The 26,501-nt window shown below is 43.9% G+C and overlaps 1 protein-coding gene across 1 annotated transcript in view; it reads left to right on the top strand.

The window, feature by feature from the left end:
* The window catches only part of LOC132978386 (receptor-type tyrosine-protein phosphatase N2-like), a 203,926-nt gene that overhangs the window by 130,863 nt on the left and 46,562 nt on the right, over positions 1–26,501 (top strand). The window contains exons 13-14 of the mRNA XM_061043562.1: positions 11,153–11,365; positions 23,916–24,113. Coding sequence (XP_060899545.1) covers positions 11,153–11,365; positions 23,916–24,113 — 411 coding nt within the window. The remainder of the gene's footprint in view (positions 1–11,152; positions 11,366–23,915; positions 24,114–26,501) is intronic.

The raw sequence follows: 26,501 nt of genomic DNA, 5'->3' as shown, positions 1-26,501 counted from the left end.
GCATCAGGACCTGGAAGGCTTCATCATGTCCTCGTCTCGTACAGTCTGATTGTCTCTGCAGACTCCGTGGCAGACTGCATGAAACGTCTCGTCACAGTCAGTTTGTCAGTCGGCCCAGATGTTACGCTCTCTAACTGTACGTTGAAGATTTATGTCCCGGGGGAGGGGGGGCCGAGGGGCTACCGTATCAAGTGGATGATGGCTTCTTTTGTTCCTGGGTGCCATCCCAGAAGACGAGGCGAGCAGGGGCAGGACGCAGGGCTGCAGGAATCCTAAATATGTTGCCCCCGCACAAAGGGGCATCAGTTTGGTGGTCCTGGTCTGAATGAGCTGTCAATTTGGTAGAATAAACAAAAAAAAGAGGGACCCCTCTTTCATTTTGTGTCCACCGCTGACCCGTTTGAATATCACACAGGCTGTTTGTGGGTATCCAGGGCGATGGTCAATGACGGCTTTCTGATGTCGCCTCCATCTGACAGAGCTGACGGCAGAGATGATGTCCGCGTCGCTTCTGGAGTGTCAGGACAGGCTGACGCGTTGTGAGATGAGTGATGTCCTCTGAGCTCATTATGAGGCGACTGTCAGTGATACATTATATCCTCCTCATCCTTAAATAATCAGAGAACTGTCTGTCAGGGTGACGTAGAAGGTCACTATCAACATATTAAACATCCAAAGTATTGAACAGAAACCGATCGCGGAAACTAATTTATAAAGAAAGGAGTCTTTTTAAGTCATGACATCTTCTTGAAAAATATCTGTAAGTTACAAATGACAACTTTAAAAGAAGAGTGTGCGCAGTGTTAATCTTCACACCATTTTGTAATTTATGAAAATGTCCTTTATATTCAGTCAGATATTAGTCATTTGTTATTGATTTAATTTAGTCAATAAGTCACTGAATAAAATTGCAAATCATTTTAGTTGACGAAAAAATAGAAGATATTTTAGTCAACAAAATCAGATGCAAGCTTTTATTTTTATTATCAGAAGCTCCGGGGGGCGGGGCTTCACGGACCTGCAGGCGAGAGGCTCCAGGCTGCACATTGTTGCACTCACCACACACACACACACACACACACACACACACACACACACACACACACACACACACACACACCTTTGATGAAGTCTGCTGTGGTTCACAATGATTTTAGAACAGCTGAGGGGGAAACGTGATAATCCTCACTTGTAATGTAGTTTTCGTTTCGTCACATTTTCGTGAATTAGATGATGAAGTAATATTATTTATCAAATCGTCAAATAGCGGAGTTTCGTCTCGTCATCGTCATAGTTGACTAATTTCAAAAAGACCTTCATCAACGAATATTTTCGTCATTTATTTCGTTGACGAGATTAACACTGACTGTGTGACTTTTAGGTCCAGTAGGTGTCGCCCTTGAGCTCCAGCATGAAACCAAAACAAACTGCTCTTAGGCCACGCCTCCTCAATACTGAAGCCTCCGCTCTCCTCCAGAGACACACCTCCAACCCCTCTACACTCGCATTCACATGAAGGAGTTATCAAATTGTAACGCACCATAATGAAGCACCATTAAGCGGCTTTTCTCGAGCTGCATTGTTGTGTTAGCATGCTAATGTTAGCACGCCTTAGTTACCTCGTAGCTTCACATTTCATGCTACTTGACACAGAATGACTGTGATCTAAAGACACTTAAATAATCAGTGAGTATGTTCTTCTTCTCTCTAGTTCTTGACTAAAACAGCTTTTATACACAAGGGGAGGAGCCGGCCGTCCCGTCCATGTAAACACGGCTCTGACAACAACACAGCCAGCGGGACTCGAGCTTCTCCCTCATTGTAGACAGTCATGACTCATGGGTAGATTCAACCACCACAGCAGCCACAATCCACAGATCTGTCAGAGCGCCGACAAAGAAAACGACGTCTTTTAACTTACCATTTGAAGAGAGAGACGTTTACAGAGGATAAACTGGATTTCTGCTGTTCTATAAAAAGTCCCTCGCTCTTCCTTTAAGGTGGTTGCCGCCCTCTTCACCTGAGTCTCGTTACGTCATTTAAAGGCGACACGTCAGACGCAACCATCAGAAATGTAAGACTACAGAAACATTTAAATACAGTTTACCCACTTTATTCCACTTTTTAAAACAGCCTAAAGTAAAAAGAGGAACCTTAGCGTTCCCTTTCATTCACACCAGGAGAGTATCCCGCCTTCCTTTGGCAATCTGTCGGCGCCAAGAGAGAGAGAGAGAGCAGGTAGAGGTGGCGTTGGTTTGTGTGTGTGTGTGTGTGTGTGTGTGTGTGTGTGTGTGTGTGTGTGTGTGTGTGTGTTTGGGGGGTGTTGCTGTAAAGAATAAAGCTGAACATGAAAACTGCTAAAAGGGAAAAGAAAGAAATAAAAAAAATTGGCGCCTAAAGCAGCTTCGTTAACTCGCTCGCTCGCTCTCTCTCTCTCTCTCTCTCTCTCTCTCTCTCTCTCTCTCTCACTTTGTGTTCAGAGTTGGAAAGGTGGGGGTCGAGAGAAGTATTAAGTGTGAACAGGATGAGGAGGGATGGGGGGGGGGCGGGGAGTACAAACTGAAAGCCACTGGTCAACCCCCCCCCCCCTCCTTCAAGCAGAGCAGGGTCCTCACTGCCTGCCACCTCCAGCTGTCGCCAACGGGGACAAAAGGAGGTGTGGGGGGTGTCCGTGAAGGAGCTGGAGGGAGTGGGGGCTGTTGAATAGAAAGATAAACTGAAGAGCTCCCCCCCCCCCCAAACCCCAACCCGTGCACACACACACACACACACACACACACAGACACACACACACACACACACACACACACACACACACACAGACACACACTCCCCAGGAAGGAGCCTGTCATCTGCATTAGGCAGCATCTCCTCTGTTTGCCCCCTTCACTTTCTTTTCTAAGCCGATCTGCACACAGTGGTAGGATGAGCGACTTTCACACACACACACACACACACACACACACACAAACACACATACACACAAACACACATACACACACACACAGACTCATACTCTATCTTTAAAAGAAGCATGCACATACTTACTAAAATGTGTATCCATGCATTTAAGTGTCTCTGAGTCTTTGACATATAAACACACACACACACACACACACACACACACACGCTCACACACACACACACTCACACACCTTCTTGTTTTAACTCCCTGACCCTCCTCCTACGATTCGCTGCAGCTGTTGGCCCTCCATCAGTCTCAGCGCCTCCTTCTCTCGCTCTCCTCCGCTAATAACTCATTAGCTCTATTTGTTGATTAGGCTTGGTGAAGCCTTAGTGTGTGTGTGTGTATGTGTGTGTGTGAGTGTGTGTATGTGTGTGTGCGTGTGTGTATGTGTGTGTGCGTGTGTGTGTGTATGTGTGTTGTATGTGCGTGTATGTGTGTGTGCGTGCGTGTGCGTGTATGTGTGTGTGTGCGTGTGTGTGTGTGTGTGTGTGTGCGTGTATGTGTGTGTGTGTGTGTATGTGTGTGCGTGTGTGTGTGTGTTAGGGGTTGTGTATTTCCTTAAGTAACAGCACATACTTTAAATGTCACCTGCACTTTCTCTTTGCAGTAGATATACTGATGGACAGGAAGAGGAGAAAATGGGTTTTTAACCCGCTGCAATAGTTCAAAGTTTTCCATTTTTATGACTCGAGTTGATTCTGATTTCATTGAGTCGCTTCCTTTTATCCCTTTTTAAAAAAAAAAAGTTATTCATCCATCTTTTATTTAATTTCAGTTCACTCTTCATGTTTCCTCTTCTTCTGAATTCTGTCCTAGGACAATTTTTGCTGAACATTAAAAATAAAAAATATTTTTTTAAGACATTTTAAGTGTTTTAAGTCAATTGTTTAATTCTGAAATCTAAATGGAGGGACGTTTAACTTTTCATTTTTCACTCTGCAACAGAAACATTCCCCCCCGATCTCCAACAGACAAAGATTATATTACACTGCGTTATTTAAAACAAAAATATTTCCAGTTTTTGAGATGACTAACTGCGGATTTCCTGTTTTAAAACATGTTTAAAAAGGATTGCTTTCCTTTACTTTCTGTCGTACTTTAAAATATCTAACAGTTTTAAATCACAGATATGTTTTGTTCACTCTGATGTTCAAAGGGTTTCCCCCGTTATTCAACAAAAAAAAATCTGGATTTACGGCAAATTACTGTATTTTCAGGCTCAGATTTTCTTGCAACTTCTCGGCCAATAAAATAAACTAAAAGTGCTCTGTAGTTTGTTTATTGAGAAGTGGAAGTGAAATTCAAGTTTCAATCACATGTGGACATTTTCGGTGTTGAAAATATGAATATTTGGGGCGCCGGTAGCCTAGCAGTTAGTGCGGGCGCCGGTAGCCTAACGGTTAGTGCGGGCACCCCATGTACAGAGGCTGCAGTCCTCAAGAGCGGGCAGGTTCAAACCAACCTGTGGCTCCTCTTTCTCTCTCTCTCTGGTTTCTGACTCTGTCAACTGTCCTGTCTCTAAATAAGGCATAAAACCCCCCAAAATAAACCTTTAAAAATACATATACATATGACTATTTCAAACAATGTACATTGTAGTTGGTAGTACAGTTTCTTTATATTGATTGGACTCACTCTCTTCTTCTTCTTTTTTTAATTAAATGACATTAGAGGTGTGTCGTAGTCGTTGTTTGAGTCATTTCACAGCTGAATGATTTTGAAGAGATTTCTGAAAAATCAAAGACAGAACTCTTTTCAAGCTGAGTGAAGAAAGTCTCACAGAGCAGCTTGAGGAGTGCAAAAGATGCTGAGATAAAACATGACCATTGGGCTCATTTTCCTATACAGACTGAAGTTGGAAAAGGAGAACTGAGTGAGAGTCAGTGGAGATCCGGATGTTCCTCAAAGAGAAATCTTTAGTTGCAGGAATTTTTATTTTTGAAATCCAGCAACACAAAGATGTTTCCTCTGGTTTTCGAGCAACAAGAAAACGTCAGACTGATAGAAGACATTTCATTTGTTTGAAGGAAAACAAGATTTTAAAGCTCAGGACGAGTAAGGAGGAATATTTCTCGTCTCCTTTCCTTGCTCCTCTCTCCTTCCCTGTTAACACCTACCCCCCCCCCCCCCCCCCCCCCTTCCATCGTCTTTTCCCATTTCGCAAACCCCCCCTATCCTCTCTCCGTCCTCACCTCCTCGTCTTCCTCCTCCTCCTCCTCCTCCTCCTCCTCCTCACTGTCGGCAACATGTGGAGCCGTCGCCATGGCAACGCGGGGAGGTGACATGTGCTGTAGACAGGCAGGGAATGGAGGGGAGGGATGGGAGGGATATAAGGAGGAGCCCCACAGCGCACTTTGTAGTCTCTCTCTCTCTCTTTCTCTTTCTCTCTCTATTGGAAAAAAAAAATTGCATCTCATTTCTTGGCTGTGTGGAAGTGGGAGAAGCTGCTCCTCTCACTCCTCCTCTCGTCTCCTTCCCCCGAGTGAGGAGAAGGAGCTCACTCGATCGCGTCAGGGAGCTGAGAAATTTGATGGTGCATTTTTTTTATGTTATTTTGTATTGCGATGGATGAGAAGCAAAAATGCAGAAGAAGAAGGAGGAGGAAAGAGGAGAAGAGAGGAAGCTGGGAAACTTTCTTTTCTCCCCTTTTTTTTTTTTTTCAAAGGAGAGAAACGGGGATGATGTGAGGTGATGAAACTCCCTCTTACTCTCTCCTCCTCCTCTTCCTGCTCAATCCGCCGCTGCCTCCCGAGTCGGTAGTGTGCGATGCAGCCGGATAGGAATGGGAAATAGATTCTGGAGGAGGTGTCTGTGCATTACCTCACCATGGATGTTTGGTAGGTTTGAATTGTTATTCTGCATGCAAAATGTGGCTCCTCATAAACCGTCTGCTGAAGATTTTTTCTCGGCTATGAATGCCCAAAATCTGCACAAAATGTGAATGATAATGAGTCTGTCCTGCTGTGCTTCTCTTAATTTATTCCTCTGTCAGATTCTGCTTATAGCTCTTTTTTTTTTTTTTTTTTTAGAGATTTCAAATGATAATTATCCAGATAGCAAAACTCTATGTGATAAAAATGCTCCACCATATATCAGAAAATGAACTTGCAGTCAAAAGTGTAATGTCTAAGGGAGTAATAGCTGTGGAGTTTGGACACTGATTGACGGCGCGCCCCGCTTGAGCCGCTTCATGCAGCTGCATCTAACCGTTACATCGCCATAACGTTCACTTTAATGGGATTTACTGCAGTTTTTTTTTTTATTTTCTCTTAAGCTGCGGCTTCTGCGCTGCCGGAGCGCAAACTTTTAAATCTAATAAATCTGAAACAAATGTTGCAAGTGATGTTTCAACCTGCAGGAGCGTCCTCATTTGTATGCAGAGTGTGAAATCACGCTGATGTTTATCACACTGTTTCAGTCTGGTGACGATTTAAAAGGGGGAATGAAAAAAAGGGTTAGGGTTAGAGAGAGAGGTAAGAGAAAAGTGAGAATTTAGAGTCTTTTTTTTTTTTTTGGATTTCTGGCGAGGGGTTCATCCTGCTGTGATGGATTTTTTATTTTTTGGGGGAATTTTTTCTAGGCGAGTTGTGGGAGGACTTCTGCTTCAGTGCTTGTGTGTGTTCTTGTGTCGAGTGTGCACGCTCCAGTGCAAGCGCTGATGTGAGAGTGTGTGGGTGTGTAGAGAAAATGACAAGTGTGTGTGAGTGTGCACCCGCAGATGTGAGTGTATCTGCATTTCAGAATGTGTGTATGATTGTGAAAGCATACTTCAGGCTGCGCGGACACATCTACTCACTTACTTGTGCAGCTCTGCGTGTGTGTGTGTGTGTGTGTGTGTGTGTGTGTGTGTGTGTGTTTGCTGAAAGGTTTAGTTAAAACCCCTCTCGGCTGAACTTTTTCAAAGGCCCCCGGGATGAATCGGAGGTGAGGGACAGATCTTTGTTTCCTACAGCAGTCGTCCTGAAGGAAAACAATAACCGGCCGCCGCTCTCCCTCTGACCTTTTTTCACCCGCTCTGAATAAGCCGGAGCCGTGCAAATCCATCTGCCTTTTGTCTATGGGAGCCTGGCTAATCCACCCCCCCCCCCCCCCCCCCCACCCCCCTTCACACACACACACACACACACACACACACACTCAAACCTAACCCCTCCACTTCTTAAGCTCCCTCCAAACTCCTGATTCCAAAATCTTGCACATATTCATTTCTTTTAGGAGCCTTATCACTTTTTAAAATCCTGATTTCTTGTCAAATTTATATCACTTAATTGGTTTTAATACCATTTTTTTTTTTTTAGAGTTAAGAGCTGAGATAAGAGATTATTTAAAGTAGATATATTTAAGAGCTTCCCACACATTACAGCAGGGGAAGATTTACATGCAAAACTCAATAAAAAAAATCAAAACGGAGAATTTCACCTTTCAAAAAATGATCAGGAATAACGTGATTATTTTCCCTCCCTTTACGGATTTTCTTTTTTTTCTGTTCAGACGCCTCTCTCTCTCTCTCTCTCTCTCTCTCTCTCTCTCTCTCTCTCTCTCTGTCCGTCTGTCTGCAGGGAGTGTGTCTGATATGTGCAGGAAAAAAAAAGGGCTGAACCCAGCGGCGTGCACAACCATCCAGCACCTCTTTGACAGGCGCTATGTTAATGCTCTTCAAAAAAAAAAAAAAGACTCAGAAAAGGAGGAGCAGCAGCACTCTGTGTGTCACATCACATTTTGCGAATGTGTGAAATGAAAAAAAAATCTGCAAGTACAAAAGCTTTGGCATCGGGGCAGATGGACAATGGGAGGTTTGAGGCTTGAACCGAGCTCCCCCTTTTTTTTTTTTTTGCTCGTGCCTTTTGGGAGGCGACGTGTTTTCTGCTCTCACATTCAGAAAGCCCCTCTGATCAAAATGTTTGATTCGACTCCAGGAACAAGAGGATTTTCTCTGCAGCGCGTTTAAAACGTGTAATCTGAGCCAGACTGAAGATCAACACTCGAGTCGTACTGATTTCTTTCGCTGAACAAATTCATTTTTTTATTTCTTTTTTTTTCTTCTCAGCTACACCTGAGCGGTCGCAGCTCCACACATAGACATATCATTTGATATAAAAAAAGCCCCACAGGAGGCGGAGTCATGAAAAAGGCCTCTGAGCTGCAGAGCCCGTGCAGATAAGCTCGTATTAATCGTAAAACAGGGGCGTATGGGTGACGCACTCACCGCGAGAACAAGCGGCGCGATATGCAGATAGTCACCACTCTGCTCGATGTTTCTGAAGTGTTTTCGTTTTCACGCCGTGTCGCTGGAAAAGGTTACACAGTTACCTCTCTCTGCACGCTGATAATAACTGCATCGTTCCGCCCTCCGATCACGAGCAAACATTTGATTTTCAATCATTGCAAAAATTTCTGCTACATCTGCCTCTGCAGCGCGGGGAAAGGACGGCGGCTCGTTTTCACCAGCCGAGAACTAACAAGTCACACACAAACCCCCCACCCCCCCTCCCCCACTCCCCGAGTCGACACACACACACACACACACACACACACTCCTCCGCCATCCTTTACTGTTACTTACAAACTGCAACCAAACTTGATTAAGCAGGTGGGGTCAGGCTACATTTGTTTGAATCAATAGACAGGCATGCTAGGCAGCCATGATAAAGAGACCAAGGAGGGGGGGGGGGGGGGGCTTTGGCAAACGCCGGCATCTGTCCCGTGAAAAGATGACTGAGCTGTTACAGTTTAGAGCCTTGAATCATGGGGCCATTACGAGAGCCGAGCTCCATGAAACTTAATCAGACAAAACAACGAGACGACTCGGGGAGGGAAAAATGACAAATGAAGTTATTTGATCCGTGGTCGAAGGTATAAAAAAAAAAACACATTTTGCCAGAGATGATTGCAGTGGAAGCATGTGGAATCAGCAGTAATGCATTATTAATGACCCCTTGCTAAAGCCCACAACACACACACACACACACACACACTCACACACACACACACACACACACACACACACACACACACACACACACACACACACACAGGGCTACCCGATCGGCTACTTTTTTCTGTTTACGACGCCTCCTTAATGTTTTACATGAAGACCTCATTAATAACAAGATGCATTAAATAAATAAATACACAATCAATTCTTTCTGAGTGTAAAATTAACATCTACAGCCGTCGTGTAAATCTAACACACACACAGAACTCGGGCATGATTACACTGATTTATAAAAAGTCGTAACTTGTGGGATAAATCTTGAATCTGAATTTCATCGCGACACTCTTTCCCCTCAGCTTTTAGAGAACGGGCTTTACTTGAACCGTGTTCCCACTGTGTCCTCTCAAGGCCGTCACATTACTATGCAACCAGCTTTTACAGTACGGCTTAGAGCTCCCCCAAGCAAATTGGACGCCCCCCCACAAAGCGTCGGACAACTGTTGTCCCCCCCCGCCCCCCACCGCCATTGTGGGAGACTTTTCTTGCAGGCGCTCTTTATCAGGTGCTGAATGCAGAAGCAGCAATGAATGAAATCATAGGGGGGGTGGTGTGGGGGGGGGCATCATGGAGTGGTGATGGTGGGAGGGGGGGTTCACTCCCTGAAAACCTCACAAGAATTCCAGAACAATCCCGAGTGCAGGGTAGAGAGCGGGTCCCCCCCCCCCCCCCCCCCCCCCCCCACCTCCACCTCCCAGGGATTCAGGGTCTCTGTGCGCTCTGTGACAGGCAGGCAGGAGGGATTGGACAGGGCTACCCCCCCCCCCCTTTTCTCCGTGCCGCTTTCAAAAGCCTCCTTTTCCATTAACTCACCACGCCGCACCTCGCCTAATCTCTGTGACCCCTACCACCAAGGGATGGGGATTTTCTTCTTTTTTTTACCCCCCCCCCTTCTCCCACCCCCCCGAGACAAACCTGCTACCTCTCCAAAAGGTTTTCTCCACTCCTTTTCTAGCTTGTAATAAAACCAAAAAAAACACAGGAAAATTCATGCTTTCATTTATTTTTTGAACCTTCATGTTGCTGCAAAGATCTGAATAATCAATCCAGTCCAAAAAAATAAAAACAATCGATTTCTTTTGATCATCGTGCTCAGGAGGAATTGAAAACCTTGTCACAATTTTTGCAGCTCTTCTCCTTTTGGGTTTTCTCGCCTCGCCTCTTTGTTGTCCCGATCATTACGCAGCAGTGTAATAACGGGGAATTATGTCGTCCTTTTGTTAACTCTTAGTAGTCAGATTTTAATGCAAGCAGCACATAATGAAGCGCTCGATAAGACTTCCTCCTCCTCGCTTTTTCTTTTTCTTTACACGCTCAAGTAGCGGCTCGAACAGAGACTTTTTTTTGTAATCATACAGTTTGTGTCCGTTGTGTTATCTCGAGCAGCAGACTGCGAGAAAAAGAAAGATCTTTCATCTCTCTCCCGGTTTGTTTGCTGAAGGATCTGGGTTTCTCACGCGCCAGATTAAAAGCGTCGACCGAGGTCGAGCGGCGGCAAAGCAGTGTAGCAACAAAAAAAACTGCAGATCGTCTGCATCGTTTCGACAGTGGTGCAAAAAACTCCTCCGGTGTAATGCGAGCTGTTTGCAAGGCACACATCCAGAGCGCTTTGCTGAACAGGAGTTTTATGCATTCTACGCACTCCTGGTGCACAGATGGTGGAACAAACGCTTGTGATTATACTTTTCATAGAGCGCGGTGATATGCATATTTATGTCTCGCCAATAAAAAAAAAAAAGAAGAAAAGACTCGTGCTGATTTAGAGTCTTTTCTTGGGTGGAAATCAGAGTAAGCATTTTGAAGTCTTTACTCAGGGTTCAGGTAGATTTCTGTCAAGATTGTTTTTTTGAAACGTTAGAGGAGGGGGGGGGGGGCGCTTTAATCCAGTGGTATCAAACCGTGTGTCGCTGCAATCAAACACTCCACCAGATGATTTTTGCAGATTGCCTCCTCTTCCTTGATTGATCAGCAACATCACCCGGTGTACCTGGAATTAAAGCCTGCACACTTTTAGCGACTCGGTTTAACACCCCCTTTGCAGAATCCTCCAAAAGCTCCCCATCAGGAGTGAGGACGCTTTTAGAATCAAACTCTTATCTCGCCTGTGAGAGTAACACTGCACAGGGAAACAAACTCATCCCAGATCAAAAATAAATAAATAATAATAAGTCTTCTTCTTTGTGGCCCAACAGGGAAGCCAGATCAACCAGATCCCCACCAAGTACAGCCAGGCCGAGTCCACCAAGTTCCTCGTCCTCACCGTGGTCTCCATCCTGTGCATCGCGGGCGTGCTGCTGGCGTCCACCGTGGTCTACTGCCTCCGCCACCGCTCCCACCACAAGATCAAGGAGAAGCTCACCAACCTGGGGACGGACGCCGGCGGCGATGCTACCGCCACCTATCAGGTAGGAGGTGTTACTGCGCCATAAAAAATAAATAAAATAAAAAAATCTCAGACATGACATGACTTGACAGATTCAAGGCAAGAAAATAAACACACACACACACACACACACACTCAAACCTTCTTTTAAATGTGTTTTAGGTCGAGTCTAGCTTTAGTCCACGACAACTCAGAACATTGAAGTCTCGTTTTTGTCAACAGAAAGTCGTTATGTTTGTGTCATTACTTGGAGTCAACACATTTTCTCTCTTTAAATGATTAAATGAGCCTACATGCAGGTATCAGAAATTAGTATGAAGACGTCAGGTTGTTTAGCTAAACTCATAAATACATAAAAACACCGGAAACACCTCAAGCAATCAAATGTAAGCTAATACAGCTTTTAAATGACTTGTAGCGTCGTTAGCCTAGCGGTTAGGGCGCGCGTCCCATGCTCCTCCAGGCAGATCCGACTTGTGGCTCTTTTCCACATGTCGTTCTCCACCCTCTCTCTCTCTCTCCCTGATTTCGGACTCTATCCACTGCCCTGTCTCTAAAGAGGGGCATGAAAAGCCAGAAAATAAACTTTAAAAAAAAGAGACGAGAATAGAAATCATGATAATGCACCATCAGTATTTTTGCTCATCCCACTCCCTCTGGCAGACATTTGATAACCGTCACTACTTATAACTCTACGTTGGGATGGATGTTAATGCGTCCACTAGAGGGCGCAGTCTGACACCTACCTCCACTTCCAACCTTCACTGATGTCCAACTAACATTCAGTTCCCGTCAAATCCCCGCCCAGCTGTTCTCTTGTAGTTGTCAGTCCCTGTGAGTTACATCATACATGTGCTTATCGTTCCTTACCAACTCAAACAATCTTTGCTCAAAAACATCCGCCTTTCTCCACAGTATTCTTGCTCTTGTGTTTTGCTAGTCCAGATTAGGGCTGGGAAATATATCGAGTTTTTAAGATATATCGATATATTTTCAAACAAGATATAGAGTAAGAGAATATCGTTAATATGGATATAGTTTATCTCATTGATGATGACTGTCTGCTCCTCCTCTCTCTCTCTTTTATTGAATTTAAGGAACATTTTTATTTTATAATATTACTTTTTAAATTCACAAACAGGTAGTTTATTTTTCCAGGTGTTTTCACTGTTAATAAAATACATACCGATATATATATCGAGTATCGCCATTCAGCTAAACAATATCGAGATATGAGTTTTGGTCCATATCGCCCAGCCCTAGTCCAGATTTAAAAATGAGCTTAAGTGCTCGACTCTGCCCCCTTTATTTCCGGTGGTATTGCAACGTTTAGTCCGTATTTCTAAGCTTTCAGAAAACCTGCAGAGACACAGATGTAGGAGTGAGGACAGGAGGCTCAGTCCGAGTGTGTATGCATTAAATGGACTTGAGCTGCAGGGCTTATTTTCTCACTATACGCTTTTTACACCGCAGGTCACAACTCCCCATTCACCCCACAGTCACACTGATTACACCAGTATGAACTAATCCATTCATACACAGTTTAATGTCTCTGACGCAGCAGCCGTGACGGCGGTCTTCTCTCACCTTCCGTTTGAGAGACGACTTGCTTTATCACTGAGCCTCAACCGTATGCATACTGGACTTGGGGCATAAATGAGGCTTGAATCAGGTTTCTTTAGGTGGAGGTTCTCCTGACTTCCACTTTCTTCTCTGGTTATACTTCAGGAGTCTCAGCCTCACTCGAAATTTAAACACAGGGAGTAAAAATGGTTTGCCCAGCTGACCCGAGTAGGTGTGTTTTCTTAGATTTTTGAGACATCATAATTTTTAGCGTTTGCTAAACGGATTTTCTTACTTTACATATTTAAAGTGTTATATGTGTCGCTGATGTTTCCAACCAGAGAGCAGGTGTTGAAATAAAAAGGAAAGAAATTGTCTGCTCTCAGATTCATCCGTCCAACCCGAGCTGCATTTAAAACTCATCAGTCTGTTGGATGGATGCAGTGCGGTGATTTCGGGCGCGATAATTTGTTGTTGGAAGACCTGAAGCGATATCGCCGACCCGACAGGTTCCCCCCGCCTCGAGTCATTCCCACTCCCCTCCTCTGCTCGCTGTAATTATCCTTTGGCCGGGAATAGCCTCGGTGTGAAATTTAATTTACACAATCCAATATTAAGTGGCTTTTTGAGCAAAGAATTAGATTGAGATTTTTTTTTTTTTTTTTTGTCTCCCCGTCCCTCTCTCTCTCACGCTGACCTTTTCCCCCGCCATGTTTTTAAATGAGAGTGGTCCTGTGAGCATTGATTTTATAATGAGCCCCGGCCCCATCCCCTAAGTGCTTACATTTTATGCCGCTCTCCGGGGAGTTTGAATACTCCTGAAATAGACTGAGCCGCTGCGTTTTCGAGGTTTACCTCATCAACCGGGGACTTGTGAGGAAGTCATGATGTTAAATTCCTGCTGCGTGAAGATTTACCGCTCACCAAACTGAGGGAGACGATGAAAGATGGAGCATGAATAATGACTCGTATTATCCCGTATAAGTGCCTATAAAAGAGGACACTGTTTGTTAAAGTCTGACTTTCAGCACGCCGTGTGACAGGCTGACATTTCCGCGGTCTACATAACATATTAGCTCTCCTCTGTGTGAGAACCTTCATGGGTGCTTTCCTCCGAGCTTCTCTTCAAGCAGCTAATTAGAAAAAAAACTGCGTAATTCTGCATTATTTATCTGATTAATAGCTGACAAAAAAAACCCTTCATGTTTGTCATTCTTGGGAGGTTTCAGTCGCTCACACTCCCAGAGCTCCTCCAGTGGATTCTCTCTCTCTCTCTCTCTCTCTTCCTGCGTCGTCTTTATCGAGTCTCGACAGCGAGCCGTCGTCATCCTCAGTGTTCAGCTCCCATCTTAGCCGTGTAAGCCTCGTCTCTTTGTCAGCGCGGCTGTGTGTGTGAGAGGAGGAGTTCCCTCCCTGGGCTGTGTGTGTGTGTGTGTGTGTGTGTGTGTGTGTGTGTGTGTATGTGTGTGTGTCTGTGTGTGTGTGTGTGTGTGTGTGTGCAGTCTCTAGGGCTACATGCAATTAAAGCAGACAGGAAGCGGCAGGCTGCCTGACGGCCTTACTACTGCAGCTCCTTCTCACTGGCTGTCAAACACACCCGAGCATGCACACACACACACACACACACACACACACACACACACACACACACACACACAAACATACACACACACACACACACTGGGCATACACATTCAAACATGCACACACACACACACACACACACACACACACACACACACACACACACACACAATCATACACACACTCAGCAGCATGTTAATGATTCTTGCCCTTGGCGGGTTTGTTTGAGGCCTTGCTTCACACACTTACACACACACTTACACACACACCCCGTCTTGGATTCGCGTCACAGCCCACCCCCCCCTCCCTCCCCGCTCCACCTCCCCGCTCCCCTGTCTTGTCAATCAAACGGTCCCGTAGAAACCGTGACATGGGATTGGCCGACGCTGACAAAGGAGACGTTGATTGACAGGCGTCGACAGAGGAGTGTGTGCTCCGTGTCTGAGCGCTGGGAGGGGACGGGGGGACGGGGGGAGGGGGACGGGGGACCGGCGGTGGATGAATCTTGTCAGGTAGTCCCTGGATCACTCCGCCCGCCGACACGGGAGTCTACATCTGTCGCCTTCAGTTTATCTTTACATCTGATTCAAACTTTTATCAGCTCCTCAAAGTCCGTTTTTTTTTTTTCTTTCTTCGAGGTTTAAAAAAAAAAAAAACTCTCCTCCCAGCACGATGAGATGATTACATGTGATTGGAGTAAAAAACTTTTTTTTCACAGATTTCCGTCAAATCAAGAGATTTAATCTTCAAGCAGTATTATCTTATTTAAAGATACCATCGCCCCGCAGCATGGACGTCTGGAAACATGAAAAAAGGATTTTTTAAAAAGTTTTTAAGACATAAGAAATGGCCTGTTAGGATGTTTTTTAGGATTCTTCTTTTTATTTTTTATTTTTTGGCTCCCTCTGCCCGCTTCACACTCCGTCTGCTTCCTCTCTCTGTCTCAATTCAATTTCAACGACCTTCACAGACGCGATAACATCATCTTTACACCGCAGAAGAATAAGTGCAAAACACATTTCCAGAACATCTCGATTAAGATTAAACAAGCCAAACAATAACTCTGCTTCCCCGACTGTCCTAAGCCTCCTCTCTCTCTCTCTCTCTCTCTCTCTCTCTCTCTCTCTCTCTCTCTCTCTCCCTCTCTCTCTCTCTCGCTCTCTGTGTGTCGGTCCAGTTTTCTTATTTCCTGTCGTCCGTCTCGTTCTGCTGCTCCGTTAGCTGACAAACAACGTTTCATTAAATATCAGAGCAGATTCCAGTCTGCGTCTTCTCGCTCTCAACACGATGGAGAGAGTGTTATTGGATTGATTACATATCAGAAAGTTAATCAGTTTTATACTTTCTGGTCTTTGGGGGGGGACCTTCTCCTAGAAGTGGATTTGATTTCTGTATCATTACATTTCATTACGGATAAGTCGTCGGATTAGCGGCTGTAACAATTGGATTTGTCCTTGTGCAACAGCTGACACGATCAAAGAGGTTTTAATGCTGAGCAACATGGCAACAAATTAAATAATCATATTATAACAATGACTGAGATGTATCCCTGCGCCTTAACAAGTTGTTTTAGGACAACGACTTAGAAGTGTTAACATGTTTTAAAGGGGACATATTATAAAAAAAATCTTCTTCAGTGTTTTTGAACATTTATTTGAGTAACCTGAGTGTCTACTGACCCACAGAATATGAAATAAACCCATCCAGTCCTTTGTTTGTGGTCTGCATAAGTCTTACAACACAGAGAAAAATGCTCTGTTTGAAAAGGTGGAGAAGTGGTATTAATATGTCCTCTTTAAGACTGGAACTTGACATTGGATATTGTCAGTGCAGATAACAGCAGCTCAGGAAACCAAGAAGTGAAGTGAGTACTCTAAAGACCTCCATTCTGGTTTGTCCTTCACATTTCTGTTGTGTTTAAGGAATTCAAACTTCATCTTATTATTTCCTAGATGTAACCAAATACGTCCTACTTGACTTTAAAGCTGTAAAAGAGTCATTTTATATTGCGATTATTCTCTAAATTTCAATAGATAATCGCGATTAATCACTTTTTGACACATTTCATTATTTCACATTTCAATATAAAAATGGTTAGGCTTTTATTTTGAAGTTTAGTGCTGTCTTAAGCTAAGAGTACGGTGCTTTTATTTTGAAATAAAGTAAGGACCTTCCTGTAGAGTGAAGGATAGGAAACAGGAAGTGGTTAGGGATCCCAAACTGACCTCAAACAGCTCAAAGGAACGGTAACGAAGGTCAATGTGTGATGTCATAAGGTCAGTGTGTGATGTCATAAGGTCAATGTGTGATGTCATAAGGTCAATGTGTGATGTCATAAGGTGGAGGTTACTTTGGACTCGTCAGCTGAGCTGTCTGAGAGTTTGTTAAAGTGAAATGAGACATTCAAAGATGCAGCAGTGTCCTTCTTTTACATCACTGAGACTACAGGGAGACACTGAGGACGAGTATCTACGGAGAGCCTGAAGGGACAAAATACCAGGAGATAAACACGATTAAAACAATGATGCATTCATTTCCATCTGTAGTCCAAAGATGTTTTTATTATCAATATTGGGTGTCCCCCCCCCCCCCCCTCGTCTCCACCATGTTGTTTCATGTTCCCTCTTTTATTTGTTTGTTTGCTCGGGCACAGGGACAAAGCGTGGCGGGTGAAGGCCCCTGCATTTGTTTTGGTCAGAAGGGCATGTAAACAGAGGCGCCCCCGCGGGCCTGATGAGGCTCTGCTGACACACCCAAACACCCCCCCCCCCCCAAGTCTTTTATAATGAGAGGGGTTGCTTATAGTGTGGCACACGCCTCCCCGTCACTGACACGCCTGCGGTCGCCTCGGGGTGATGCATGATTCGAGACGGTCATGTGGCGCCAAGAGAGTTCCCCTGGCATGATGCCCATGAGAGGGGAGGGGGTTGTTTTCTTTTAACCTTTATTCATGCGGGGAGGGGTTGACGAGGCACACGTACGGCTAAAGAAACCGATACTGACACATTACCACAAGTCTCTAAAGGTACAGGAGAAAACGTTGATCGTTATTACTTCATTTCTTACTTTCCTCTGTCTTTGTGTTGATGCTTTTTATTTAGTCTCAGGGCATTTTAAAGATTTGTCTTCAGGGCGAACTGAAACATAATGTTGCTAATTTTCTAGAGGCAAAACAAATGTTCATTTCATTTTAAAATAATGACATTCAGGGCGTCGGTAGTCGCCCAAAGTCACCCAAAAATAAACCTTAAAAAAAAAAAAAGAAGACATTCATGACACGATGAATGTTGGTTTTGTAATTTTTTACTTCCTCTAAATCCAAACCAATCGTTGCCTCTTGGAGTCGACCGTCTGATCCTTTAGCGGTGATGTAACCTTAAACTAAAAGGCTAAAAAAAAAAAAAGCATTTATTCATTTCAATGGTGACGTACTCTTTGAAGCACGAGAGAAACGTTTCCAAGTATCACATCATCTCTTGCCAAGTGTGTGTTTTTTTTTATTTTTCAAACGCTGCCATTAATTTCCAACGATTGATTTTCTGGCTTCCAGACAGACATTCGTTTTCATCAGTTCAGTTTGTTTTTACAATCAATTTGAAAAGACTTAGCAGAGATTGGTAATCCATCACGGCGAACATTTTATCCACCTTCATTTAGTGTCACGGTTAATGCAGTTGCGAGGAATGAATGGTGCCATCGTCTTACATTAAAAAGCAGTCTGCCTGAAAAACAAGCCTTCGGTTCACGAGCCGCACTGTCAGAAAAAAATGAATACAGACGACAAAGAAAATAATTACCTAATGTGGATGTCCTGGAAAGGATGCTATTCTCATCTGTTACATTCAAATGTCTGCTGTGTGGCAGGAGAGTGAAGTACAGACGTCCTTGAACGCACCAACAATGGAGAGATTACATCAGAGGTTTTGAACGCAACAATAATTTAATGTTTGACAAGAAATGAAGATAAGCTCCAAGAATCTGCGAGCTGATTCTGATTACATTTGGAAATTTAAAATGTGTTGCAGAAAGTAGAAACTATGTAAGTAACATTAATAGATCTGTAAAGTATACAGATGGCATTTTTTACTTAAAGGAGCAGTATGTAACTCTGACACCTAGTGTTTAAAAAGTGTACTGCAGTCCAAATTTAAAACATAGCAGAGAGCTGCCCCCCCCCCCTCCTCTCTAGAGTCCATGCTCACACAGGTCACCATGTGGTGGACTCTGAAGCTTCAGTGTTTATCCAGCTCTGCATGGGTCTGTAAACCTTTCTGTGTTCTAACCTCTCTCCATTTTTCAAAAGCATCTCCAATATTGATCCTAGTTTGAGCACGCCTTAAAACCGCCTACCTTCTCTGGTCCAAACAAATCCAGAGCATTCAGGAGCAGAATCTAAAGTTAGAAGGAGGACATACTGGCTGCTGCATTGTTGTCAGAGAAGCCAGCACTTCAACATGTTTCCTTAATGTCTGATCAGATAGTAAGATACCTTTATCATTTCAGTCAGTAGATATCTTACTGATTGCTCCTTTAAAGGCCTTGAAATGGCAAAAACACTGACAAATTAGTTTAAATAGGCATTCTGTATTTTGATTGGGGATGATCTCACACAGTGGTGCTCTGACGTCATACTCAGAGTGGGAAGCATACAGAAACACAATCACATCCTCTTAGCTCGGCTGCATGTTCTTGGACATCTTGGTCTGCCGAGTGAAGCATGTTCCTAACACTCTCTCGCTCACTCAAGCACGAGGCAACAAATGTAGTTCACACTCACTCTGAAAATACATTACTGCACATTAATGCTGTCTGAGGGACTGATGCTAGAGTGCAACATCTACCATTAGCTGTCGGCTAACCTATCTAATAATGATCTATTTTCCTTTTAGTTGCAAATCAATCGAGGATTTTCTGATAATAATTTGTCAGACACTCTACGTTTTTTCAAGCTTCAACGTGGAAAACAGAAGCACAGGATTTGAGTTTCCCGCCACGAGCATATAGAGGAAGATGGCTGCTGTGTGAACATGGTCGGTTTAGACAGTGGGTCAACGCTGCGTCCTGCACTTGTAATGTTTGGCATCTTTTTAAATGACCAAACCCCCCTGACGCCACACATACAGCAAGAGACTATAAGTCTGTGCTACTCTCACCCACTCTGTCATTAACAGCAAATGCACGACTAATGGCGATGAAACAAAACTGGAAAATGCACACCACGCTCTGATCACCGTCATAAACCAGCGTGATTAACGTGACGCGTCTCACCACCTGATGGAGTGTGTCTCGTTTAAAAATCAATACGCTGTAAATAAAGATACTTGTGCCTGTGTGCAGCTGGGGGGGGGGGGGGATGTTGGGACTTTGCTGTAAATTTGCGCTGTTTAAGACTCTAAACCTGTCCTGGGTTATATTGTTTTCTTCAATTTTTTTGCCGTTTTTGTCCTCTAATTGGCTCTCGAGGGGGGGGGGGGGAGGGGGGGAAAGCCATTTTGAAACAGTTTTTAATTACATCATAAAAGAATATGCTGCTGCGGCAAAGTTCACTGTGCGGGCGAGTTGAAATATGAATGCTGTTGATTATGTGTTTCCCCCCCCCCCTTCCTGACAAAAAACACCCACAATGCAGTGTGTTGGGCTGATTGGGTACCGTGTAGTGTTCCTGAGGATGTAACACTGTCACACACAGGCAACAAACCAAACAAAGCTTTTTTATCTAACAACCAGAGGGATTGGACCGGTTCACGGGGAGACAATATTTGGCTTTTTATTAAACATCTAAAATTGGCCATTTAGTGCGATCTACCTCTGCGAACATGGAAACCTCTCCCGACTGTAAAAGACTGGCTGTAAAACAGACAATGAAATTAAATCTTTCACCCAATTAATAGACAAACATGAGAGTTTAACTGTGTCAGGATAGATGCCTTTCACAGCTGATTTGACAAGATATCAGAAGAGTGAAAACACGGACAGTTTGGTATGAAAGGGAGCAAACACAACTGGTTATGAATCTTAAATGTGCAGCTTTCACGCTCTGATTCAGAGCTACATGTAGTTTCTGGCTGCATGGTCTCCGTACACTCTCAGGGACTGATTCAGTGAAGGATTGCGCAGCGTTTGCTCCCAGTAACCGTCTGCAAATGTCTCTTAAAGACACTTCACAAAACACACTCTCACTGCGCTGCAGAGCATCTGTGCTTTTTGCACGTATTTAAATTAGAAATAAGGCTTTAATTTGGGAAGATGTGTCCTCTTTCTTTTAGAAGCATCGTCTGTTGAGATCAGGAGGTCACTGTGCATCAGTATTTATAAGGGATGTCACGTCCAAAGTTTCCAGTGATCATGAAAGCAGCTCCACCTCTGTTGACCTTAACATAAGTAATCTGCATATGAAGGCTGTAAATTACTTTTCTTTATATAGTCAGGGGTTAAATCAGCATTTTTTTCTTCAGTTCTTGCTTGCTCCATTCAGAGAGGAAGCTTTGTTTTAAACAGTAAAACTCATAGCTTTTTAAGTGTGGCATTTAGCCACCATTAGCGCTGTATGCTTTGTGAATTAGACCTTGAGGTGGAGCATATAGCGGGAGCAAACGGTGTACAATTTTTTAGATCTATTAGCGGCCGCAATCCATTCTGGGTCTTATATCTGTTTGCCTCCCACCACTCGTGCGGTCGGTATCCCCAAGCCGGGCTCGGGAGCACTTTAATAATCTGCTCACATTTATGAGTCTGTGTCCGAGCTCGTAGATCAGTGTCAGCGTGCCGACCTACGAGGGCATCAGTCACATCTGATACGGACTAATGAAGGCCCTGCTCACATTACCTCCACCGTCAATCAAACACCTCGTCAGTTAATCATCAGCATCTCCTCTCATTAAGAAACACAGATTCCCCGCAGAGATTGAACCGGGACTCTTCTGCTGCAGTCGGTTGCCCTTGCAAGATGATGTATGGTTTCTCATACTGAGGATCTGACAGGTGACATTTGTTCTGTTAGCTTCACAGTTATATTGCAGGCAATGATGGGGATTAGTTTATATAGGATTACACACGATGGATGTGGCAGTTGTAGTTTAGTGTCTCACCCCCGAGGGGCACGTCGATTTGACATTTTGATCCCTGATGGATTTATCAATTCAATGAAGTGATCCACTGGCTTTGTAAGAGGATGGTCTTATTCAACCTCAGTAAACCTCATGTTTATGACTTTGCACTTCACGCAGGATCATATGGCAGTGATGGTCTCTAAGTTTGTCAGTGAATTGCCTCGTCATTCATTGCACGCTTGACATACAATTGGATCCATGTCCTTGTCAGAATGCATCCAAATCCCCTCGGTGATCCTCGTGGTTCATTTAACTCGATTTTTTTCTCAATATTTACGTTTTTTAATTCCATTTCTTCATGACTAGAAAAAGCTGCTTTTGCAACATTCTCATCAGCCTCATGCAGCAGGACCATTAAGCTAATGTTAGCATTCTTACAACTCTAAAATAGAAGGACGAACTAGATGGACCCAACACTAGCTTAACAACAAGACGTGAGGCATGGCAGCTGCAGAACTGCCCTAGGTGGATGTACACAAATGATACTGTTTCTGGGCACAATGCTCTCGTGCAGACATATAGACGTTCCAAGCTCACTGTGGGCATCATGCGAGGAGGATGCTGGCAATATTACACCCTGACCTGAGGCTATATGTAGCTGAATGTGTTTTGGATGTCTGGGGTCGCCAGAGTTCTTAGCAGTCAAAGCGGGGTCACAAGCCAAAAGAGGTTTGGAACCACTGGGGTTAGGGTTAGGGTTCATCTTGAGCGTGTTCCAATAGGTTTGTTTCAGGGGGTTATGCATAGCTGTATTACTAAATCAAGCTCTGGCAGTGCTGCTAAATAGATTTAGACTCTTAGGCTTGATCCCAACCTCTACTGTCACAGATTCACAGACTTTGAAATAGTCCCAGCCAAATGTTTGCGGTCATTCCTATTCTTCTTAAAGGTCAAATACAAAAGAGCCCAAAGGACGACTTTCCAATGCCAAATTACAGCATTCTTGTGAGTCTGCATCTGGATAGACTTTTAGAGTGTATACTGAAAAAAAAGGTGACTTATAAAACCTAGTCTGCTTTAGCCCCCACAAATTCATTTTTCGCAGTTCATGGACGTCTCTGCTCTGGTGTTACTTGTGTGGAAAATTTTTGAGGATTAGAACTTCTGCATCAGGGAGCTGGTTTAGCTCAGTTGGTAGAGCAGGCGCCCCGTATACGGAGGCAAAGTCCTCGGTGCACTGGTTTGCTGGTTCTGCTCCAGACCTGTGACCATTGGTGCATATCATCCTCGCTCTCTCCTCCCCACATTTCCTGTCTCTCCTAAGCTGTACCTATCCAATAAAAGCAGAAGCATCCAAAAGAAAAAACGACTGCTTGATGTCCGGTTTTTCATTGTTATCAAATTTCAGAAAATGATTTAATTATGATGACATGGTGACTATGGCTCAGACACTGACCGGCATACTTTTTGCTGGCCTGGATATGTAAACCGGATTGTAGTAGAAAAGTTGTATCTCTTGCCCAGATGCTTGCAACCAGTCTCCAAGATTTCAAGCTACTTTTTTTTTTCTGAAAGCTCCACTCCGCTGACCTTTACTCGTAAGCTCGCGGTGATGTTTTGGTTTTTTATCAAGTCTTTACGGAAAGCTTTTTCTATAAAGGTCATTCCCTGCAGGCTAGGCCGACCCCTCGTGCAAATAGTTGTCATTCTGCTTTTGTGACTTTCATCTTCAAACTTTCAGGAACAGAAGGAGATGTGAAATAATGAGTATAATTACATAAGGAGCTGTAAAAAGAAGATGATGTCTCCAGCCTTTGATGAAAGAGAAACATGATTGTGGTTTTTCTGCTTTGACTCAAAAACAGTCGATCTGTCGTTACAGATGTGTCTACTTAATGAAAATCATTAGACCTCATTACAAAGGTCAGAAGAGCACTTCCCTGTCATCCAATCACAGGTGATCTTACCCCAAATCACCGCCCTTTGTTGGTTTAAGGTTTGACATCTCTGTTGTGTAAAAAAGGTCGTTATTAAAAGGAGTTTTTGGGGGGGATTTAAGTCCATTTCCCAAATTAAAGAGTTTTGCAAATGCATCAATTTTTATCACATTTTGAGTCCAGAAAGCACTTCTACCCAGACATCTTTCTAGAAATAGTTTCTGTTTTAAAGACAAATAATGATGTGCATGTGGACATAATTACATCCCACCATCAGATTCTTCTCTTTGAAGGTTGTAGGAGTGGAATAAGGTTTTTTTTATTCCTGGGTTTGTCATTTATCTTGAGCTACTTCCAACCAAATTGTTCACCTTAATTCACCTAATCCCTTTCTGCATGACAACAGCGATTCATTCACCCGTGCCTTCTTTCCTTCCAGGAGCTGTGTCGGCAGCGCATGGCGGTCAAACCTCCGGTGGAGCGCCAGGAGCCCATCTCCTCCAGGATCAACAGCGTGTCCTCTCAGTTCAGTGACGCCGGTCAGGCCGTGAGCCCGTCGGCGAGGAGCAGCGTCTCCTCCTGGAGCGAGGAGCCCGCCCACTCCAACATGGACATCTCCACTGGTCACATGATCCTGGTGAGTGTGAGCCTTTACATTTAACACCATGATACAGGTTGACAGGCTACTGTGTTGATGACTCGCCTTTAGGAAACTCTACTCGATGGTTTATATCACTCCCATTGGAAGTTTAATTTGAATAGCATGAGTGTGATTTAAAACTTTGGAAAAAAAGAACATTAACTCATTAGTATGTATAATGGTAGCTGTCTCTCAGAATTACAAACACACTTATTAGGGCTCTCCAACTAGACTCTTCTCCTCTGTCGCCCCCCGGTGGTGGAACGAACTACCACCATCATTCATGTGCAGAATTGCACCTTTAAGAAAAAGCTAAAGACCCAGCTCTTTATGAACACCTACTCACTTATTAATGATTATAATGGTGATGTTTAGGATGGTTTTGATGCTGATCAGAACTCTCAAGAACAGCTGTCGATGTTGTGCTTTGCCTCAGCACCTGTGTGTCCAATCAGACTCGTTTGCACTTCCTCACGTTGTTTCCTCCTCTCTAGATCCCCGCTTTTGTTGTTCCTATTCGCTGATATTTGTATAAAAGCGTCTGCTAAATGAATTGTAGAATTGTAGTGGAGTCACCCCCTGCTGGCCATTCAAAGTTTATAGGTTTAGGACGGCCTATTTTGGGGTGTTTACTTCACTGACAGCTGTTTCCCCTGATGGAAAACAACCGGGCCAATCAGAGCTGTGTTGGCTTGATGAATGAGTCCGTAAGCAGTTAGCAGATAAACTGCCACAGCCAAGACTAACAGTTCAAAACAAAATGGCCACAAAAGTTGTAACTGCTATCTGAGGATGAGATGGATGGGGGAGCTCTTAAGTGGACACATTTATTGGAACATTGTAGAAAACATTAAGATATAACATCCCAGGAACCATTAGAGCAGCTTATGTGTTCTTTAAAAAAATGTAATATCTCCCGAAACAACGGTGGCAAAACAAAACAAAATACCATCGTATCCCAAGTAGATTTAGATTGCAAACATTTGCATAAGAATGGTTATGCAGTCGGATTTACAGATTAATTTCATGCATCCATGAGAATTAAAGGCAGGGTTGGTAATCTTCTCCAGATACACTTTTTAAGATTTTGGTTGAAACTGTCTTTAGGTCCTGACACAGAGGGTAGCACTCAGGGAATGCTACTTTCAAAGTCATGCTAGTTTTTCGAAAATTACCAACCCTGCCTTTAAGTAACTTAGAACTAAAATGTAGTTCCGATGATTTTGCAGGAAAGTAGATTTGGAAGCTGGAGAAATCGACTTTGCATTCCTACAGTATTTTCTACTTTTGTGAGTTTCTCTCCAAACAGTTGCCAGATCATTTTCTTTGCCCCCCTTTTTTCTCTCCCTTTCATCGAAAAAAACATCCCATCACCTGCTTCTCGTACTCCTTACACCCATTTACATCTTTCAAGAAAACCAGTGACATCACAGTGTTTTACTCCCATCTCTCTGTCTCGTCTGCATCTCTGTATATAACCATCTTTTCTCTCCACACACACGCTCACAATTCTCTTTTCCCTTTTTGTCTCACTCGCTCTCTCATCCTTTTGTTCCCTGTGGTTTTTTTTCTCCCCTGGTTTCTGTACATCTCATTACACCCACAGTTTCCATAAGCAGGCTTCTTACCCTCTTCGATCCCGCAGATGAAAAATCTCTATTGAACCTCGCTCACATTCTCTCGAGCGCCATCGTAATTGCGATACATAGCTGTTCACTTCAACCACCCACAACCCTCAGCACCAACCACCACCAACCACCTCCTTCTCATCCTCCCAACCGCAGCCCCCCCGCCCCCCCACATCTCTCCCTAACTCTCACTCTCTCCACGCATTACGGAGCTGCCGGGGAGAGATGTGACAGAGCGGGCTGTTTGATGTGTTCAATAGGCACAAAGATACTAATTACCCCTGAGATTTGGACCACAGTCGTGTTCAGGAGAAGTGACTCCCTTTTGCAAACCCTGTGTGTTGTTCTACTCAAACGTGCAATCCTCCTAAACGCACCTTACAACAGAATATGATGAGCGTGTTTGATGGTCACATGTGGATGAAAAATAGACAGCGAGGGTCTGAACTTCTTCAGGTACGTTTTTTTTTTTTTTTTTTGTCTCCACCAGACGAAGCTTTCTCATCACCACCGGAGAAAAAAGAAGAATAATGTGTCGTCAAGTGTTCCTTCAGTGTGTGGGCCTCAGATTGCTGAGTTACATTAAAGACAGTAATATGTAAATGATGTGAGGGGAGGCAGACGGACCGAGTGCATCAGACGTGGATGGATGTGATGATTAATACATTCTGTGTAGGTGTTAAAGATGAACATCTCCTTGATTGCTGATATTCAAACTTCTAATAGAAGCAACAAATTGTCACTTTTGCACCTTAAC

Source organism: Labrus mixtus, chromosome 8 (assembly GCF_963584025.1).
Source record: "Labrus mixtus chromosome 8, fLabMix1.1, whole genome shotgun sequence".
Taxonomy (NCBI): domain Eukaryota; kingdom Metazoa; phylum Chordata; class Actinopteri; order Labriformes; family Labridae; genus Labrus; species Labrus mixtus.
The sequence above is the reverse complement of the archived record's forward strand: the minus strand, read 5'-3'. Positions and strand labels throughout refer to the sequence as shown.